The following is a 22500-nucleotide window of genomic DNA, read 5'->3' on the forward strand; positions in this document are numbered from 1 at the left end:
GACCAGAATTTGAATCTTAAATCCTGAAGAGATTTGAAGAGATATTTTTTTTTCTTTTTTCTTTTTTTTTTAGGAAGAGTTAAATGTATATACAATATGCTCAGACTTTAAGGTAAAAATATGAAAGTCCTTTTGATTTAAGAAGATAATTGATTCCTCCTGATGCATACATAAATTTTAACTTCAAGAAGCCAATTAAATATATGTCAGCATATAAACAAATAAGATTAGCAGTCTGTGGAAAAAGGTAAGATTGTAACATTTATCATAATACTTAGGTGGAGACAGTCTCTTCAAATTCATTAGCATTGCCTATTTTTCTTCCATCTTTTTTTGTCTTTACAGTTTATTGCCATTTTCTGTTCATCATAAATCTATTTCAGTAATTTTCAATAAGTAATACAAGGCTATTCAGTACTGATTTTGTGTCTAAGTATTGCTATGAAGCAGAAGAATGTTACGTTACACAAGGGTAGGGAATGAAACAAGTTAGCTTTAATTTTTCTCCTGTCTTTTTAAGAGGGAGTATTAAGCACGGCACTACATATATAAACGGTACACATCTTGTGTATACAACAAGGATTTATCACCAGGAACATAAAACAAGGTGAAGTAGAAATGTTACATATAACCCTGGTAATATTTAAAAATATAATGTATTATTTTTGAGTGCCTGTTAAGTAAACTGGATTGTCTAATCTTGAAAGTTTTCTTTTGTAAAATATAAACAAACAAGATGATTGATAAATGCAACTAGTGTCCAGCTAATAAAACAGTAAATAGATTCTGTGATGTTAAAGTATACTGAACATTTAATGCCTCCAAGATTTTAGTCATGTTATTAGTTATTTTTGATTAGGTTTGTTCCGCTGTTGTCCACAATGTGCAGAAATCTTACTTAAGCAATATATTCGTGAGTTATTTCCACCAATATTCCTCCCAGTTCTTCTCTTTTGCTGTTTATTATACCTGGTCAATATTGATATTAACGATTTCTATTACTGTTCCTTTATTCTTTATTACTGGCTTATTTTCATGCCTTGCTAATAGAAAAACAGACTGAGATGTACAAGAGAATAGCTCATATGACTGGGTTTGGCAGAGCTTGAATTTTTGGGTTTTGTGCGTTGAGGTTATGTTGTAGTGTTTTCATACTACACAAAACAGGCAGTCAGGAAGGCTTGCTAACAAGGCATATATTCCTTTTAAGTAGGTGGGACTGCCCTGAGAGGAAAATCAAGGGCAATCTGTTAAACCAGATCATCTGGTTCTTCATCAAAGCCTATGTCCACTGGCTTTTCAGTCTCAGTGCGTTTTATAAGCATGTTTCTGTTCAGCATGAGAACACTATTTTCAAAATTGCCTATAGACTGTAATTTACATTGCAACTGTACAAAGGCCTTTATAGGTGACATAGAATTAAGAGGTTGGAAATTTTTTCACAGCCAAACTAAATGATATTGGAGATTCCCAGGTTAATGAATCCCTTTGTCCTTCTGACTCGGGGTGTGTGTGTACAAACATTTAAAACCTATAAGCTGTCTTCTGCTTGATTCATTCTGTGCTGATCCAAAATGTTTGTCAAACAACTTTTCTTCCTCCTCCTCTGTTAGGCTGAAATATAATTCTAATGATGCTTCAGATGGCTTTTATCATTCAAGACATGCAAGGTGCCTCAGAGTTCATTATACTGATGAGAAATGACTGTTGCTAGAGCTTCAAACTCTTAATGCAGCCAGAGCCGTATGAAATCTTGCAAACTGCTCAAGAAGAACTGAAAATGATTAACTGAAATTTATGTGTTTTCACACATTTTTGTCTCTTACCGTAATGATATTTCAGATTTTTAAAAAAGTTTTATCTGCAACCACAAGGAAGATGGATGCCTAGACTTTTGCTTAATCGTGCTATCAAGGGCTCTGGGAAAAGTAAAAAATGTTATGAAAGTTGTGACGAAACTCAGTGTCTCACACAGGGTGCTGCTGGCTGATCCTCTGCCAGCAGAGCAATCATGACTTGCATCCTTTGCATCTCCCAGGTGTCCCAGAACATCCCGCTTCTGTCACATTGTTTATAATCGAGGCACACCAGCCTCTTCCCAGAAGTTGGTTGTTTCATTTCATCTCTCTATGTTGGCTGTTACCATTTATAATTGTTTGCTTATGTCTCTTAAAGAATAATAAAAAAATAGCATTGGCATGCCATTCGAGATGTTCTGGAGATGAGATCTAGCAAGCAGGTTGCATAAGTTGAAACATAACTTGCAAATGCCTTATGGGGTTCTAACAGGTTGTTTCTAAGAAGTGGTGTATGAGCTGAGTGCACTGCCTTTTGAGTACCTTTTCTGTGGAGAAAAATAAATGCTTTTTCACAGCTGAATTTGCTTCAGTTTCATGAAGATCAGTTTCAACCCAATCCTTAAACAGTGCTTTTATTGAAGTAAATTTTCAATTTCAAAGGCTAGAGTATAAACCTGGGGTTCATATTTCACTTGTGCTTTACTGGAGTAATCTTATCTTCTGGTGCACTAGCCTGGAGAGGCTAATTGTTAGAAGACAGAAATCTATTACAGAGACTTGAATTTTCACTGTCTTGTTGTTACATAGGAGCAGGTACTGTTTATAGGTTGTGAAAATGAATATTATGGCAATATTGCTAGTATGGAGTAATTTATAGAGGATTCAGTAACTGCAGGCTGTTATTTCAACAAAGATAAGTGTTAGTGAAGAGTCTTTGAGAACATTACTGCAGTCTAAAATCATCTCTGCTTCAAAGATGGCTTTATGATGTCTTACGGCTTTCAGCCAGCCTGTTTTGAGTACTGTAAATGTACTGCAAAGCAGCATTCACACTACAGTTTTGCAGCAGAAGGTATGTTTGCTCTACACACTGTAAGGGGTAGAAATCCCCAAGATCCCTGTGCAAGCACTGAGTGAGCTGGAAGCAGCCTTGCTGTAGCAATGTGGAGCTCTGCATGGCTGAGAAGCAGACTAAATTAACCTGCACAGAGAGGTTGCTTCTAGCATCCCAGAAAGCTCAGAGCTGACTTGCATATCTATGAGGTACACTGCTCAGCACCAATGTGCCAACTGAACACTGGAATAAGACATGCATGTGCTATTGTAGTCTGAACTGCTTTGTCTCTGTTACCAACCTGTGCATCAGAAATACCTGATCTTCGATGAGTGTTACCTCTGAAGGACCACCTAGTTCCAGTAGGAAACATCAGTTCACACATGCCAGAAGATTGTTGTGTATGAACAAAATGCTGGATTGAGGTATGCATTCATCCTAGAGTCCTCTCTCTGCATTCTTTATACAAGAAAAAGTGATCTGGCTCTTAATACTAATGCCTGAAAAAAGAGGGGAAAATCTTCACTTTTTTTTGCTTGTTTAACATTGGCTTAAATTTTAAGGATTTAACAAATGTTTTTCAAGATTATTTTATAAAGATTAAGTAAACGGGTCTTATGACATACCATCTGTACAGCAGTTCTATGGTGTCCCATCTTAGCTTCGGCCACAGGTATGGTTACAGAACGGGTGGGTGGCTTTTCACTGCAGTGTAGTATTGCAGATTGCACTTCGTGTTCCTCAAGTTCAACCTGTGCACATGCCAGAGTCTACAGTTGTAGGGGTTCAGGTAGCTTGTCTGGAGCTCTTATTTATAATTGTGCCTTTTTGCTAGTTTAGGATCTTGTGACAGTTTTATTCTGGTATCTATTTCCTATTTGTGATGCAAAACAAAGGCACATCTCCTAAGAAAGGCAGATTTAGATAGAACTGACTTTGCCATGTGCCTACCAGGACCCAGTCCAAATGAGAAAGGAAATCAGGTTTCTTTAATTGTAACATGCAAACTGTTCATCCTATAAGCTTGAAAAGAGCAGCCTTTGTTTCCTAAACCTGATAGTTCTGCCACAGTGATAGTTTTTTGCATATCTGAGTAACTTATTCCTTCTTATCTCGTGTATGAATTTGGATTTCTGAAGGAAAGTTCAGTTTTTCTACTTACCACATCGAGCACCTGCATAATCTTATATTCAGCCTGACTTTCAAGTATTGCCATCCTGAACTTTAAAAACAGGTTTCATAGCTTAAATAAATAAATAAATAGTGCCCTTCGTTGTTCTGCTGAATAGTTCTGCTGTCTATGGTCATACAGGATTTATTGAAGGAAAAAAAAAAAAAGGAAAAAGGTAGCTCTTGAAATTCAAAGTTTCAATTTATCAGCTAAGGTAGTAGAAGCTGTGGCTCTAGATTTGCTGTTTTTGCTTTAAAGCAGAGTTTGCAGTCTCTGAAATAGCAAACTTAGTCTGATGAACCAATTCTCAAACAACAGTCCTCAGAAAATGGAATGCAGAAAACTCAGAGTCCTGAGAGGAAGCATACTAAAAATCAGCCCAAAAGTTCCCAAAATTACAATGACTTTTCTCAGTAGTGTGTGTTAGATGAGATTGCCTGGCCTGATATCACAGCTTGCAGCCACCAAAAAAGTTGGTGCTCTTGCATCGCTTGGCCACACACTGCCTGTCTTAGTACCAAAAGGTGCTATGAAGTCTCTGTTCTTTCTTTGTCTGTGCCAGCCACTTCTGTTTCAGGAAAAGCAACAGCCTTTCTCTTCCCTGTGCTGCTTTTGTCTCCCATCCAAAAAACCCTCCCCAGCAGAGTGGTATCTCAGTAAGTACAGAGCGGGTGCCTGCCTTCAGGAGGCTCCTACCAGCTGCTCAGCATAAAGAGCTTGCAGAGCTCTCTCTGTTACTCAGGGTGGTGCAGAGCTTTTCAGAGAAATGCTGGCTGAGCCTATTCCCTTTTCCCTATACATGCCCAGAGCAACTGTGCATATAAGGAGCAAAGAAAGGTCTTAATTCAGCAGTGCCATGGCTGTGCAAAGCACCCTCTGATATCAGTGGGAACTGTGCAGGCATGAGGATTGCAGGAGTGGACTGAACTGACAAGAGGAGAGGCTTATTGACCTAGAAACGGTATTAGTAGTTTATATATATATACATATATAATGTCCCGATCCAAACTTTCAAGATGCACACACAGTTGTTTCACAGAAAGCTCTTTTCAAAAATTGTCAATTTGCTCTAATATATATAGTACTATACGGTTTTCCACTGCATTGTGTTAAGTGGTACAGTGTCTCAGTTCTTCAAAAATGGTAAGATCACCTCTGGTGATGCTGGAAAACCCTATTCTCACTTTTAACAGAGGGGAACATTGACTTGCTCAACAAAAATGGTACCTTGAGAATGGAAAATAGAAGTGATCGGTGGTGGGCCAGTACTTTCACTGTACAGGTCTTTCTGCCCAGAGCTTTTTAATGTGGGAAAGATGGAGTTTTTTTCCCCCTTGGAACAACCTTCCCACAGATATTCCCAAGCCCTTGGTTGTTATCCCGTGCAGTGTTCAGTTGTCTCTTCTTCAGCACCTTTGGCTGTGCACCTTATGGTCTGATCACAGAGAACGAGCAATTCAGGGATCCTGGATGAGAAATAAGGGCACTTTAAACAAAAAGTCACCCTCAGGATGTTGAGACTATGCTGATTTGGGAACAAACGGGGTACAGGAAAATGGAAAGTGGGACTTTAATATGTTATTTGACAAGCCAGTTGCAACTGTGCCAAAGAGATGTTTCTGTCACATCACATTGTCCATGAATTCTTTTGGCAATAGCTGTATTTCCTATGGGAGTCAGCTACAATGAGTGGTGTCCAGGGATAATGCTTCTTCTCAAGCTTTTTCCATGGTATGCAGCTTAGTTTCCAACACACAAGTCTCACATGCTGACAAGAATCAGATGCACCTGTTCCTTGACCACAACCCACTCCACAGATGCAGATTTATAGAGCCTAAAAAGAAAGGGCTGAAGGGTGTGTACCAGTTGAGCTGGGTAATTTCACTGCCAGAGGGTTATTTTTAGTATAAATTGTGTACTTGCATCTAAGTTTAGCGTGATTGTAATTATGTCAGAAGTTTTGTTATACAAAAATAAACAGCTGCTAAAGACTGAGGGCAGCTAGGGACCATAAAGTATTCAAAGCACTAATTCACATTTGATAATGCTTTTTCTAATGTGCCCACCAGGAATTTCTTGCCAATACTTTACCTTTATTTCCTGCTGTAGCAAACCATCTTGCTCTTTACTAATCTTTACAGAGATTCCTCTGTTTAGTTTCTCCTTTTCTTGTTCGTTTGACTTAGAGGTGCTCTTTCATCGTCTTTCCTTCAGCAACATTTACACTTCATTATAAGCTCAAAATTTTTCCTTGCGAAGCAGCACTGTACAGCACTGTGTGTGTGTATATATATATATATATATATACACTGTGTATATTCTCCACCTTCCACTGGGCTTGTCTCTAAAATCTTGGTTTTACAAAGATACCAGAAAAACATTTACCATAGCAAAAAGTGTGGTCGGCAGAAGTACAGCATGCACATTATTGTGCTTACCAGGAAAGGAGCAAAGAAGGGGATTGCTAGCCAAGGGCAAAGAACTCTCTTCTTTATGCTTTCAGTCAAAAAACAGTCTAGACATTTTTATCACATTAAACAGTCTGGAGCATTTAATAGGGATGTGACAGGAAGAAAAGCAGTCTGAACTAGCTGACCAGTTTTCTTATGGGAAAAGCCTGCTGGGCCTAAGATATTATTCTGCGCAATGGTAATTACCATGTTGGAAATACTTAATGGTGATATATGGAGCAAAGCTGGTTTTAGGCATGTAAAAATGTTGCTTTTACCTGCAGGGTCTGCTACGCTTTGCATACATCACTACTATTGATTTTGGTGGGCACTGTGCTTGTTGAGTATGTGTACCGTTCGGTGTGAAGTTGCAGAAGGCCGGGGTGGAGAGCAGCAGCATTAGTTCAGCACCAAAGAACGCTTCAGTGTAATACAACCCACGCAAATGGCAAAATATTTTTTCTGTCTCTGTAAAGGCTGCTTTATCAGTTTTTTCTTTTTCTTTTTTTTTTTTTTTTTTTTTTGTGTAATGAGTTGCATCCTTTGATTCCCACTGCATCTGATGACTTCCGAACTGGCTCTTCTGCCTTTGACCTCCACCCTGTGGTCTAGAATCAGTTGTTGCACCTTCCCAGGCATCTCACCCACACATCCCCTCAATTTGTCTGCAGCAAGGGGAAATGCTGAACTTCTTGTCTCCGGGAGCCATGCCATCCCCACTCCCAAGCTGCCGCAATAAATAACCCCAGCCTGCTCTTGCCTGGAATGTTGGCACTGTTCTTGCCACTTCTTTACCCCCCACACAGACACCAGCATTTTTTGTTGGTCTTTCCTAGTATATATTCCACTCTGTCCCTTCTTTTCCAGCCCTATTGCAGAAACTGAGCTTTGTTTCTGAACAGTCTCTAAAAATAGCCATGCTTGTGCTATCCCAAATCATTTCCATTTCAGCTATTCCAAACTACCCACTGTTCTTCTCTAGCATTGGGAGCCACCTCCCCTTTTCATTTTAGCTTTATTGGCCTTCTCAGGTGCTTCATTATACTGTTGAAGCTCACATCAGTGTCAGACAACCCGTCCTTGCTTTCTGCATTTTTTTTTGCTAGTTTCCTCCTCCTCTATTTAACTCTTGTGTGCTTTGCTATACATGCCTTTCATTTCTTTCTTCCCAAATGGTTGTACATAATAATGTTTCCATATTCGGGCAAGATGTGTGTATTCTCACCTTTCCATGGAGAGCGCTTTTTATGTTCCTACCTATGTGAACGTGTTCCATTATACACCTGTCTCAGCATGAGGGCAGAGGTATGTACTGCTCATGCTGTATGTGTCCTTTTCACCTCGGTGGAAGTAGCTCATACCAGCTATGATGCGTCAAAGAGAACCGATGAGGCCTTTTACTCTGTACTGCGGTCTGGGAAAGGTATCAGCTCCTCCCCCCTCCACCCTCTCCTTTTTTTTCCTGCTGTGCGACACTGAATCACATCTTAATGTTAGGAATTTAGAGAAAGTAAGTCCCTTCGCTCTGGTGTCTCCAGTTGGTCCAGAAAAGTCTGAATAAATTGAATCTCTCAGCATGCTGTAAAGCCTGCTGTTTATTATGAGATGTCAAATGAGTGTTCAAAATGGGCTGTGTATGCCAGCATGCCATACCAGCACCCCTGACTGGCAGACTGGCTCTCCTTTTTGTCTCCATAGTGGACAAATAGGTTACATACCAACACTTTTATTTTTATCCCTTTTGGAATACTCTGTCAAATCATCCATTTGGAGCAATACAGAAATTGAGATGCGTTTCTTCCAGAAATCTTCGTGTACATTACGAATAGTTGAACAAGCCAAAATGCAGCCCGCAGCAGGATTTGGAGAGGCTGCTGGCTTGGAACGCTCTCCCACCCCTCTCTTCAACAGTTGGCATAGCCAGTTGGGCCCCAGTTTTTAATCAAGAGGTACATTAATGTTCAGAAAGACATTTTAGGGACATTGTTCTCAAGGAATGTAAACAATTGAAGGCATCATTAATGAGTGCATTAGCACTCCTGAACTGTTTTATCAAATAAACTTATCAGAGGTATCTCCTGCAGTCTTATTTTACCCCAGAGAGACAACTTCTATTCAATAATGCCTGATGTGACAGGAAGCATGCCACAATGTCAAGAGAGTTGTTTTTATATTTACTAAATAGAAGCATATGTAGAGATCGCACTGTTTTTCTGAGGCAGTGAAAAGAGAATGTGATAACATGTTTCATACATCCCTGTCTTTCATTTATGTTTAACTATGAAATAATCAGCTGAGGGATCAGCGTCATTATTTTTTTAATGAAAGCACTCTTCCCTAGTCTGTCTCCATTGCCTTTAGAGCTTCTGGGCAGTGGCACAACCACCATTTGAAAAGAACTTTGGCTAAAACAAATTTAAAGAAAGGCTTACTCTGCCACCTACCTACAATAATACAGTAATAATAATAATTTCAAGTTCAAAACCAGTATCATTTCCTCTTGAATCTCTATAAAACTAAAGCTGTAAATAGCTGATAACTCAGTGCATCTCAAATGTGGCTGTCCATATGTGGGCAGCTGTCCTGCTGGAAAGAGAGCTCGGTTTCCAAATTTTAAGTAATATTTGACTTTCACCTCGCCTAGTTGTGATACGTTATGTTTCAGAACTGTGGCAGTCTCATCTTCAGAAAAAATGAGTGGTTATATATTGAGTTAATATGGAATGTTCTTGGTGATTAAAGGTGTATAGCATTAATAACTTTTAGTTCTGGGACATCTTGCTGTCACTGCCTTCAAACTCTCTGTACAGATTAAAAAAAAAAAAAAAAAGTATCAATAAAAGTGTAATTAAGACAAGTCTCACTAGGCTCCTTTTATAGAGGGGTAAGAGGAAAATGGAAAGCAGTGCAGTGACCAGCTAGGATTCCAGAGCTGTGTGGCTGAACCTCAGCTGTTACCCCAGTCCCTTGACTCCCAGGTAATCCAAAGGGCCTGTATTTTTATTTATTTTTTTATTTATCTCCCTGAACAATTGGTAATGAACATTGTTTCTGCATACAATGAGAGTGGTTTTGAGCGAGGAAAATAGACAAATTGATCCTATACATCAGTGTTTAGGCCAGACGGTTTGATTATCTTCTTCCATCTGTTAAATGTCACCCCAGTTCCTAGATTTGCTTTTTGCACTGTGCTGTTGAGGTGCATACCACATGCCATGAACACGAAGAGTCTTTCTTCTCCTGGTACTGACTGGGAGGAATCATAGGGAAGAGCTTTCATTAAAGACAATTAATTTGTTCTGTTTCTTTGTATTTTTGTTTGATTTGAACCTTTCTTTTTTTCTTTTTTTTTTCTTTTTTTTTTTTTTTTTTTTTGGCAGAAAAATGCAATTAAACTAACTAACCAAAACACAAAAGCTCTGCGGGAGCTGCAGCCTGTGCCAGCCAGGTTCCAGCTCTCCTGCTGCCACCCTTACTTGAGCTCTACTTATGACACAGAACTAAAGAAGAAAGGCTGCTCCTACCACTTTGCTACCCAGGGTTTGCATTTACCATGGCTGTTGGGCTGGATTGGTGGACAGCAGGGGATGATTTCCATTCCAGCCAGCTGATAACACTGTGCCTTCGCTGAGACTTGAATCAGGGCAGGCGCCAGTGTGGGAGCAAGCAGGATAGCAGGGGAAGTGAAGGCTGATGAAAACAAGAAAAAGGATATTGTGTACACGGAAGGGAAGAGTGTACTGCTCAAACGCAGATACTAAATGTTTCCTACTTTTCATTCCATATTATCTTTTATCCTTAAAAAAAGGGGATGCAAAAACCTCAAAGGTGCAAGGTGGATGCTAAGAAGAAATCTGAGCAGTGTTATCACTTCTAAAATGCAAGCAAAAATTTTCTGACTAGTGCTTTTGGTTAAAGTGCACCATGAAAATTTCACCTAAATAGTATAAAAAGCTGTATTTTCATGGTGATTGTAGTTTATAGGCTTTGCCCAGGCTACCAATAAATTTGTAATTAATTTAAGCTTTCCACAAATACCTACTTTTAACCCCACCCACAGTACTATCAATTTTTTTTTTTATTATTTTTTTTTGCATTAATACATTTTAGATTACCAGAGTCATCTCTAAACATCACTTCTGATACTTTAAGCTGGCGTTGTGTTTCACTGCGTTTTTCTCAGAAATCATCTAGAAAACCAGTTAGAATTGAGTCCTGCAGTTATACTGTCGCTTTCCTAATTGCAGATTTTAGAGTAACATCAATGTTCCATACTGCTTATTAGTTTTAAAAATATCTGTATATTTTGAGCAAATTCATATTAAGCCATGTCAAAACGTCATTAAAGTTTGGTTTGATCTAACGTATCTGACTATGAAGGGATTATTTCAAAAACAGAGATTTAGAAGATAATACAAAAAACTGATCTTGACCTTTCGTTAAATTTTATTAATACAAATCTGACAAGTCTTGAATACAAATACCAAATCTGTGTGAATGTTTGGAAACAGACAAGTGTGTCCTCAAGATATGTTCATGGAGCAGCTGATACTTGTATTTTGCTTTATTTTTGTTTGAGATAATAGCTGCCTTTCCTTGCATTTAAAAATGAAAGGCTACTGATATTTGTTTAGTTTGGAAGTTTGTGTTGTTTTATTTTTCACGGTGTTTGTAAGTAATAATTTGGTCTTCGACTTTTGCAGTTGTCTTATGGCCTGGGATCCCTGAACTACTGCATCGCAACAGGAATGCTTCTCCATTCGGTGTTTTTTCATACTTCCACCTGAATACTTCCTGGCATTTTAATTTTAAACATGTATTTATGTATTCCTATCACATTGAAGTACAGGACTGAAACTTCTTAGAGCACTTAACCCCAGAAAGAGACTACAAAGAAGAAACTCATGTCAAAATGTCAATGTCAAAATCGTTAATATTTTTAATTAAAATAACTGACAAATGTCATAGAGGCGTACCTAAAAGGGAGAAACAGAATTCACAGGTTTAAAAGATATGTTCGCTCTCAGTTGTGGATTAAATGGCAGTACAAATTAAGTATGGTGTTAATTGCCCAAATACTATATCGAAGAGTCTGTTTTGTTTAGTTTTTAATAAATCAGATATCTCTTTCCTGTAGGACTCATTGCTGTAGTTACGTCAGGTGTCAGATTTAAAAGACCGAAAAAAAGGATTTAGTGTCAAGTAATTCAGGAAATAGATGATCTTTTTGCAAGTGATATGTATTTGGTGGTGGTGGTGTTTTTTTGTTGTTGTTTTTTTTTTTTTTTTGATTGTTCTATAAAGTAGAAGTTCTTTGTTTTAACACTCTGCATTTGATTAACACTCTGCATTTGAAAGCCAAGGAGTGAAGTAATTAAAGTTAATAAAATTCATTGCCTCTTAAATCAAGATACTTGTTATACATACGTCATATGCTATAGCAATTCAGAAAAGATTTTGACAATTATTACACAAACCATTGCTTTCATCTATGTCCAATTCACTCTCGATTACTACCTGGGGAGGAGATGACTTCAAGGAAATGGCATGTTTGACATTACGCTAAAATATTGAATGCCTCTAACAATTCTGCTGCTTAACTAAAGATAAACCTGATGTCTTCAACTCTTTTACACAATTTTAAATATGGTTAGTGCTGATTATTAGAATGAGACAAAACAGCAAAAGTTCTAGGAAAAGGTTAGTCATATGCTCATGTTATGAAATTATCATCTCTTGACTGGTCAGAGCAATAAGTTATTGTTAGAGGGGTACTAAAGAATACATGTAAATGAAAATTAATTATCATATGTTTGATGAGGCATTTTGCTAAGTTTTGTGTACAATTGACAGCATTAAGTGTAGGTCTGTTTCTGATATCCTCCTTTGGGAAGATCCTTGTCTTTTGCGTTCGCTATTACAATCTGAAAATGTAAACATCAAAGTTTCAATCACCAAAAGGGAAGAACAGTAACAAAAAAACTACTTGGTCCCTAAAGTTTATGCTTTTGTATGATTTTTTAGCACTTAAATCTTTACTGACTTTCTATTATGTTAGGATAGCTCTGAAGTTAGCTTTACTATTCAAAACATATGTTTCCTAGGGATGCATCTAGATGAGCTTCTGTTTTCATTGTAGGAGTTTCTCGTGCACTATCAGTAAAAATTTACCCTTTTTGTTTTAACACTTTGCTGTTGAAATTGCCAAGTTGCTTTTGTTTTTCTTAGCACTTCAAGTGGCACTTATCTAAAGGCTCATTTTGGTCAGCATATAAGCTAATAATTTTAGTTAGCAATGGTGGCACATGAGGACTGATTGCAGTCTTGTCAGAATTTATGTGAAGAGTTGAAATGACTTCAGTGATCCCTTTTGAATTGATCCAAATTGAAGAATCTGCTCCAGTGACTCTGTTGCTGCTGAGCCTAGGAATAATTTACCTTTTCAGGACTGAGTATTTGCTTTAAGCATGAGATGGCTTAATAATTGGCTTCCTGTTTTTCAGTGGAGTGAGGAGTTAGGCCTGAATCATCTAACTGAGAAGCTTTCCTTAAGAGCCCCATTTAAATATACTTCTAAAAGCCAGAACACTTTCATGTTGTGCTGTTGCAAATATACTTTTTACCCAGAATAAATTTCTTTACATACCAGTATGTTTCTTTACGTATGGTAGACTTCTCGGGAAGTGTAATGCCCCTCAAAAAAGGATGGGTGTTAAGTACTTAGGGCATATAATGAGAGAGTTGGAATGAATGGGAATGAACTGGGCAACACTGTAAGTATTAACAAATGAGGAAGGCCTTGGGACAAATAGAAAATCAGCTAAGGAAGCAGGGAGGTCATGTTTGGCTCCTCTGGTCTATCAGGAACTCTACTTGTTAGAGATAATGGCTGTCATCAGAGGTAATGACTGAAGCACGGTTCAGACCTTATGCTGAGGCAGGGCCATCTCATTTTCAGCACTGCGGCGTAAGCACTTTTTGTTTTCTGCTGTCAGCAGCAGATAGACTCATTTCTTGGCCTGAAGCAGAGCTCTGCAGTGGGCAGCCCCACTGACCTTGTGTGAAATGCTAAAGAAGAGGTTAGTGACAAACAGGCCACTTCTTGTTTGGGGCTAACCTCTGAGGTGCCCCTGCATGCCAATGCATTCCAGCAATTAAAACCAAACGGAAAGTGAGGCCATTACTTAAACAATACATTTTCAAGCGCCTGAGCTCTGTTGTATGTCTTTTCTTGCTTCTGGACCTTGTTTTTTCAGAGAACTGTTAAGTTGCTTGCATTAGGTGTGGGAATAACGTGTTTAAAAATAACCTGCTTGAAAAAGCATTCTTTTTTTAAAACAACAACAACAACAAAATATGACTGTGGAAGAGCCTGGAGAGCTGTGAAATTTTGGAATTGCTTTAAAACATAGTATGGCTGCAGAAATTCAGCAGTGTGGCTCTCACCATTACATTTTACATAGGACTTGCACTGTAGTGGCTCATATTTTCTAAATTTTTTTGAAACTTGCTCTGAATTTTAAGTTCTGGAGTAGAAACCACATTTTCTGGTTTAAAAAACAGCCTGTCTATGCATTTTTCATGTGATAATGTCAGCACATTTAGGACCAAGTAAATTTGACTGTGAGGAGTAAACACATGAAGTTCTGAGTCTTCTTCCAACAGAGCTCTAGAAACAATTGGGGTATTTGCATATGACAGTGCTTCAGGGTAAAAAACAAGTGTGGCTTTTTTATAAGAACTTCAGCGTTGCATTGCCTTGCACAGCTAGTTCCTCTCTCTGGATCACAACCCTGCAACTATATCCCTGCAGGTAGGCTTTGTGGATTGGAATGAATACCACAACAAACCTAAGAAGTTACACAGGCCTGCTGATGTGGATCTGGTTGTCTTTGTTATAAAGAATCTTGTTTACCAAAGAAGAGTGGTGGTGAAGGATGTATATACTTCAAGAGGGGAAAGAGAAGGAAATTCATTAGTTTTTTTTTTTTTTTTTTTTTTTTTTTTTTTTTTTTTTTTAAGTTGTTTCCTTGTAATTGTAAGAAAAATATATATGACAGAGCAAGATTACTAAGCATATTCTGTGGCTGCTTATACTTTGCCCCTGTAAACCACCCAGACAGTAACCAGCACACTCTTTAGGGAGCATGATTGGATGAGGTGAGTGGTGAAATGGGTAACACAGTGTGTGGAGCCTCCTCACCTTCCTTCACTCAGCAGGTAGTGATTCATTCCAGAGGCAAAAATAGTAACTACTAAAAAAAAAAAGTACAGGTATTGTTATAATGCTCGGGGCTAAGCAAACTGGAAATTGTGAGTTACTGCATTTTAGGCTGGGGGGTGTCAGTTCTAAGGAATACTGCTGTCCTTTCCAACAGCGTCTCAACATTGACAGGATGTTTATAGGATCCGAGGAGTATCCTATCCATCATGCTAGCCAGCCCTGTGGGTTAGTTTAGAATATCACCTCTTTCCCCAAACATTTGTCTGGTTTGTATTAACAGAATCCTTTCCTCCTCCTGTTCAGCCACACCTTGTCTTTCGTTTGGTCAAAGAATGAAAAAAACAGGATTTATAATCCTTTCACCCCCCACACCCCAGATTTAGTGTAGTACAGCAAAGGAGACTTCTGTCTTAAGTAACACTGTTCTGGATATGGTTAATTTTGTGTCCTAACTCTTTGGGTACTCCAGGTGAATCAAAAGGTTGTGGGTTTTTTGTTTGTTTGTTTTTGTTTTTATTTGACCCAAATTATGACCTCAGGCATAAATCAGTGTTGAAGGAAAGGGAGATAGCTCAGAAGGCATTTAACTACTGCATTTGAGAGACTTCACCTGCTTCTCCCTTGTGGTCATTGATCAACTCCTGAGGTGTATTTTATATGAGTGTTTTTTCTGCATTTGTGCATATGTATTCAGAGACATTTTTATACTTAAAGAATCCTCCATCAGTGAAAACATTTTTATTTGAATTTTTAAAGATTGTTTAAAATTTTTAACTGAGTGAAATTTTTTAGAATGACTGTTTTTAAATTTTATTCTTAAAACGTCTCCCTCTCCTAGTTGAATCTTCACACTTAATAGTTATTACATTTTGTTAAAGAGAGTACTTCTTGATTTTCATCCTGGCAATGGTGTATGCATGCATATATTTGCAATCAAATGCATGTGAGAATGCTATGTGTTTTGTTTGTTTGTTTTAAGCTTTGCTCAAACGGCTTAGTAATTGATGAAGATTTAGAGTTCCAAAAAGTGACGAGAGTATATATTTTTTGGTGATCTTAAAAGCTGGGAGGTTTGCAGAAGAACAGATTTTTGAGAGGAGTGTAAGAAATGTGAGAGACTGAGAAGAGTTTTTCTAAAAAGAGAGAAAAATTTCTTCACCTTCTACTCAGCTGCCAAAGCATATGGCTTAAAAATCTTGTTTGTTACCATTTGTCTGAATCCTTGCTATGTGTACGCAAGCCATCTTTCCCTCACACTTCATCTGTCTTAGTTCATCTGTAAACTGTGAGACCTGTGAGAGAGTAGAGCTAAGAGAAGATTGGTGAGGTGGTAATAACAATGAGCTTGAGTCCCTGACACAGAACTAGATTGCTTGCTAAATCATGAGCAATCAAGTGTGTTTTCTTGCAGCTAAATGCAAGGTTATGCAAATAAGAAGTAGGAGAATAATTCCAGCTTGTATGATAGAGGGCTGTCTTGTTTTCTCTGTCCTGGTCCAGACCCCCAGCTTCAGAAAAGCAGCTGGGAAACTGGAGAGGGTTCAGGCTGACACCAAGATTTGTGAAGTGTGCATTGCAGCAAGAAACTGAGGAGCTCAATCTATTTAATTTCAGCGATGAAGTAATGAGGCAACTTCATTGTACTAAGTGCTCAGACAAGGAGAATATATCTGTAAAGAAAGGCATGTTTCAGTGACTGGATGATGAACTCAACCAAGTTGAAATTGTCAATAAAGCGCATGTCTGTAGTGCAAAAGTAATTACTCTTTCTGAAAGATAGGTGTCCCTTCAAGCATTTGCTACATATGGGATTTGGAGTGGCAGATGCTGGATGAAATGTTACGCTGTATCTTGTACAGGGGTTCAGAGCAGTTGCAAAGCTTTTATGTTTCAAAATTTGTCTGTATGGGGTTCAGTGTCTGGAGAAGAAGAAAACAAAGGTTGGAGGCTGTGGATGGAGTATAGGGACTGTTGAAGAATATTCTTCACAGCCTTAAAAGTGTCATCACATTGCTTATGATTTAGCACAGAACGTATCTGCCTTTCCCAGAAGGACTTCACATGCTGGCAGTGTGTATCACTACATAAACTACCTATCACATTAAAGTGACTTTTCTTCCTGGGAACATTCTGATAGTAAAAGTCATTTAAATAGATAAAAGCATGTTTATAGGGGAATGGTCAATATACTGTAAAAACTGAGTGTTTATCACTTCAGGTGTGTATGTTTTAAGTTGCCTTTAAATCTAAGGGGTATCTTCCCAAGATTTTTGAGGAGTTGTATGGTATAGGGTTTTGCTGGTGCTGGTTTCAAATTTTGCCGTTAGTAAAGCCTGTGAAGTAAGAAAACTTCTTTTTGAAGATGTTTCTCTAAATGTAGCTTTGTTGTAAGAACAAGCACTACATTTTCAAGGTGCTGTGGTTACCCTGATCTACTCTGAGAAGTCTGAGAGCTGCGTAGAACAAGACACTGTCATGCTACTGCAATGGGAAGTCCATCCTACTATACAGCTTTTTTCATAGAATGACGAAAAAGCAGCTCCGTGCCAGCTTAAACCGGGAGGGAACCTAAAATTATAAGCACATTTAAAACAATAATAAACATTCAATAATTTGGCACATTCCCTGAAAGGATCTCACAACATTGCAGTCCTCACGAGGAAGATATTACTGCTCTTTTACAGAGTAGTAAGAACCAAATGCTTGGGGAGAGGCTTTTGCACAGTAATAAATGTAGCTGATCAATTCTCAGTCCTAGTTCTTTGCACTCTATTTTGTTCAAATCAGCTCTTTGTAACAAAAACAAAACTGTCAAATTGTATTTTTGATAGTTACAGAGAATGAATTCATGTAACTTACAAGGCTTTGGAAGCATGATATGCATGTTTATACATCAATGACCTAAAAAGGACAGGGGCAGGAGGTGAAGAGATAGGCAGCATCAAAATGCATTTTGCGTTTGTTTGTTTGTTTGTTTGTTTTCTGAAGTCCTTAACAGTATTTGCTGAGTCCTTTTGTTGTTTTTTTGTTGTTGTTGTTGTTGTTGTTGCTGAAACATCTTTGCTAGGAATGAGAACCTGACGGAGAAGAAGGGCACTGCAAAATTTTTATTTTTTTTAAGCCCTTACATCTATTCTGGGTTTAACGTTCAGTCAAAGTAGCCATTTCAGTCTAAGAGCATCACTGAAGGATTGTTACCTAATTGGTAATATTATAGTATCCTATTCAGAATTTTGGCATAACTAAACACTACAAAGATGGTTTGCATAGCATAGATTACACAGGCTGTCATACTTTCCCTTTAATTTTATATATGCTTTTTGTTCTGCTCACTTAGACAAACTTTGTTTGGGCTAGGTGCCTGCATTGTAACAGAGTAAGAATTGTGCTGGTTGCCCTTATTCCGTATCGTGTTGCTAGGGTTGATCAATAGTAGATGAACGTAAGACTAAGGGAGGCACGGAGAGATCTTCTCCCCAGGATTTTCTTTCTGAAATTATTAGAAGTTTCTCACCTTCATCAAGTTGTTGAACCTCATTTCAAATACACTGGGGGGAGAAGCAATTGCGTTTTCCTTGGTTAACCTCACCTTGATGGCAGCGGGGGTCCACTGCCACCTTCCAATAGTAGTACCTTCAACATGGTGAGGACCAGGGAGCAAAGTGTGGTGAAAGAGCAGGACTACAAGATGGCAACTTCCTCTTTTCTGTACATCTGCCTAGCAAAGGTAAAAGTAACCAGTGCCAAGTTTAGGGCTGGTGAAGACTGCTGTTTCATGGTGCAAAGGGAATCAGAAAACTGAGTTACTAGTTGCAGCCCTGAGTTTGCTTTTAGAGCAGTGTGGCTTCAGATGGTTGCCATGTGTAGGATTGAGTTATTTGTTATGGTCTTAACATCTGCGTGTTGCTTTGTTGTGAAAGACCCATCTTGGTGCAGTGTTTGTGCAGTCTTTTATTCCGGCATTGTATAATACCACCTTTCCTGAGCAGTGTGTCTGGAGCAGTTGTCAGAGGGAGGGTTAGGCCAAGCCCACAAGAACAGGGTAAGGTGTTGTTTGCCTGTGAGACAGGCAGTAGCAGGAGGGGTCAGATTGTTGTGACTGTGTGCTCCATTTGTTTTAATACATTGTTTCATGGAATGGATTTGCTGACGTGTGAGTCAGTCCTGTCATGCTGCTGCCAAGTGTGTTCCCTCTCACGCAAAGCTCTGGCCTAGTGTATGAAGGAGTAACCAAGATGGCGTTAGTAAGCAGGCATGATGCAGATGCTGTTTAAACTTTGCGGAGTATGTAGTTGGAACATTTTGTGGTGTACAACAACATAACCTAGAAAGCACCAAGATGATGGAAAAGATACTGAATAATTTGATAGGCTTTGTTGTAAGGTCTATATGTTATGACTTCTGTATTGTATTCTAAATTATCAGTTTCTTTTACTTGCATTCCTAAACTTACACAAATGAGCAATGCTACTCGCTAGTTTCATTTAACGGCCTATATTCCTAAACAGTTTTTTTTCCCCATGAATTTGGACCTACATATTATCTGTATCTTGAGTTATGTGTAAAATATTACTGCAAATAACCGTAACCTTAATTAATATTAATGGATTTTGAAACACAAAGTTCAGAGGGGGTAAAAAATATTTTGTCTAGGTACTATGCAATTTAGTGTTTTGAAAAAAAAAAAAAAAAATCAGTATATGTAGTACTTGATGTTTTCCTGTGCAAAGTACTCCTGTGTACTATCAGTTGTGACATTTTGTGTCACCTAGGGCTGTATTAATCCCAGCCTCATTATACTCAAAATTGATGCATCAGATATTTAAATTAAGGCAATGTTACAGTGTCAACTGTTTTTTCAAATAGTTGGCACATCTAATAATAATTTTTCATTTGAATTACTAAACAAAAATATTCTAGTGAGGAAAACTTCATTTGGAAATGCACTGTGACTTTTTAATATTCCTATGTGAATGGAAAAAGTAAAAGTCACTATTTTTCCTGTTTAGACTTTGAAATACACCTTTTAAAAGACAGCAATTGAACTCTGCTCTTTCATTCCATTTCAGGTTTTTCTTCTGTAATCATGGCAAAACCTTATGAATTTAACTGGCAGAAGCCAGTTCCCTCTTTTATGCAAGATGGAGCTGTGTTTGATAGATATGAAGAGGTAAGAGGCCAGTTGCATTTCACTTGCTATTCTCTTTATATATGGAGATGTTTCAGAATATTTCATTCTTTGTTTTCATTGTACACAAATTTTCACATAACTGCAGAGATGTGTTTGCGGAGAAAATACCATTACAATTCATTGCTATACAGATTATTGCTTTTAAAAGAAATAACATAAAAATATATTTAATCCCACTGATTTGCAATAAATCCTGAGCAAGACAAAAGGAGATTAGAATCAAAATATCTGTAATGCTCATAAAATTCTCATCTTTGCAGTTCCGTAAAGCATACTACTGAACAAAGTGCATCTTTTAAATGGATTGGATTGGGGTGGGGGGAAAGATTATGTCTTTTTAGATACAAACTGAGGACCTGCATGTTATAGAGGAAAGTAAGAGAATACAAAGCATTTACATTGTGATTCATATGCATAATTTGAGATCTGGAGTGGTTTTAACTCCTTTAGAAAATCAACCTGTAATCTTTCTGAAATGTGATTACTGTGATCCTGGTTTCAGCTGTACTTTATTCCAAATCTATTAAAGGAATGCAAAATAGAACATTTTACACAGGCAGCCAAAATAAAGTGCTGAGACATTTACCTTATATTCAGCATTGATATACCTGTGAGAATAATTTTATCAGGGACTATTTTTAATCATCTGGACAGGAAGTGAGTCCCTTCAGGCATATCATGATATTTCTTTAACCTTTTGAAATGTAGGTAAAATGTATTTTTTATCATGAGAACCGACAAGGTAAGGACAGTTATTTTACCCTGTATGTTCAGTTTTGGGGACAGAGAAACTAAGAAGGTACTAATAGACTTTGAATGACCTAAAAAGGAGGTTCCTAAAAGCTCTGTTTTTCCTTCAGTAAATGTTACTCCAGAAATTCAGTCTGTGAGCATCCAAATGAAGAGCTATAGACCATTGTGGTTCTCTTGCACCTTAGGTGAGAAACGGAGAATGATACAGAAAAGAGTTCAAGTGCTCAGATCTCAGTGTGGAATTAAGAATGCTCAGTGTGGCACATGTGTCCTTGATGTAGTCATAGGGAGAAAGAGACATCTTGAAATGAAATTCTTTTGTATGGTAGGTTGGTGTGCTCAACATGCACTCATGCAAGACTAGCCAACAGATAACGCTGTGCATACATAGGGTTAAATGGTCGAACCAGTAGTCTTAGTTTTTCCAGCTGAATTTATTGCCTTCCAAAACTCCATAGAAAGGGGGATCCTACTTACCACCTTAGGAACAGAATTTTCTCTGTCCATCCATGTGTCAAGCCCCATCTACATTGCTGCAAGTTTTGCTACAGTTCACTCCAGGTTTGCTATTGTACAGTTGGAAGCCTGGTTTGTTTTATTGAAAGGGACTCTTCTGGAAACATTAAAAGGCTTTCACTTGGGTAACTAACTGTATATTTCATCTGCAATTTACAAGGAATCATCAAGTGCTGTAAAAAAACAGTGACTCAGAAGTTAAGATCTGTAGCCTGTAAACAGTGAGCACTAGATGGTGTAGCTGTTTGATATTATCAGATTTATGATATACATAGGCAATGATTTAATTGTGTTGTGGTAGTAAGTAGATAGCCTACCTAAAAGAAAAACACCATTGCTTTAGTCATGTTACGCAAGCATAGCAAGATCCAACGCTGTACTGTAACGCTTGCAATTTTCAAGATAAATATTTCAGATCTGGCCTTCTAGAACCTCTAATTGAGGTTCTGTATTTAATTCCCCAACCTTAACAGAAAGACCATGTGGGAAAAAGATAAATGGTAAGTGAACTGAGGTCACACAACAAGTCAGTGTAGAACTGGGGCTCAAGAATCCTGGTCAAGAGTCTGGGTGACTGAATAGCTCTAGTACAGCATGGCAGGTCTTTTTTGTGCCCAAGTTTTGTTGAGTGGCTAGAAAAATCTAGGTTACTCTCATGTGGAGCAGTGTCTCTATCCATCTTTTTCCTGATAGGGGAGTCCCTTAACTGGCAGAAATACAAAATGGCAGAAATATATTTTGAGCAAAGCATTATCATATTTGACTGATGAGGAGCCTGAGTCTAGAAGAGGAATGTCTCAGAATATGGGAAGAAAAAATCAGACATGATTAGGAACATTACTAGTCATATTGCATGTACGTGATCTGATGGTAGGTGCTTTCTTTACAGTGCAAGAAGACAAATTGCAGGAAAAAAAAGTAATTTAGTGAAAAGGATCAAGGCTAGGGTGGGACATCAGCATGAATGCAGTTTACAAACACCTTTGTGAAAACATTTTTGTTACATCAAGAGCTTTTGATAGATGGGGATGCAATAACTGACAAACAAAAGAAAAAAAAACAGCTTGCCTTTTATTGTATGAGTAATCTCTCTGGAAAATGCAAGAAGCACTCATTTTGATTGGTAGCTAGCTGTGTTTTTATATGAAACATTGCAGGACTCCAAGGGCTGTAAAACTAGTAAATCTGAGTTGTCTGGCAATAAGTACATTTCATGAGGGATGAGTGCTAGGGTGAAGGCAGGAAAATAGAAGCTGTGGTAGAGAAAGATGAGCAGAGCAGTACATGCTGGAAACTTATTTGTAGAGGTGTTGGCTCAGGCTAAGCTACAGCAACTTTCTAT

The 22500-nt window shown here is 38.1% G+C and overlaps 1 protein-coding gene across 12 annotated transcripts in view; it reads left to right on the top strand.

Moving 5' to 3' along the window:
• Window positions 1-22500, top strand: part of PLCB4 (phospholipase C beta 4) — a 207716-nt gene that overhangs the window by 96828 nt on the left and 88388 nt on the right. For all 12 annotated transcript variants that reach the window (XM_035320050.1, XM_035320051.1, XM_035320054.1 and 9 more), the window contains one exon: window positions 19768-19868. In XM_035320050.1, the coding sequence (XP_035175941.1) occupies window positions 19785-19868 (84 nt within the window). In that variant the 5' untranslated portion in view covers window positions 19768-19784. The remainder of the gene's footprint in view (window positions 1-19767; window positions 19869-22500) is intronic.

The sequence above is a fragment of the Oxyura jamaicensis genome, chromosome 3, assembly GCF_011077185.1.
Source record: "Oxyura jamaicensis isolate SHBP4307 breed ruddy duck chromosome 3, BPBGC_Ojam_1.0, whole genome shotgun sequence".
Lineage (NCBI taxonomy): Eukaryota > Metazoa > Chordata > Aves > Anseriformes > Anatidae > Oxyura > Oxyura jamaicensis.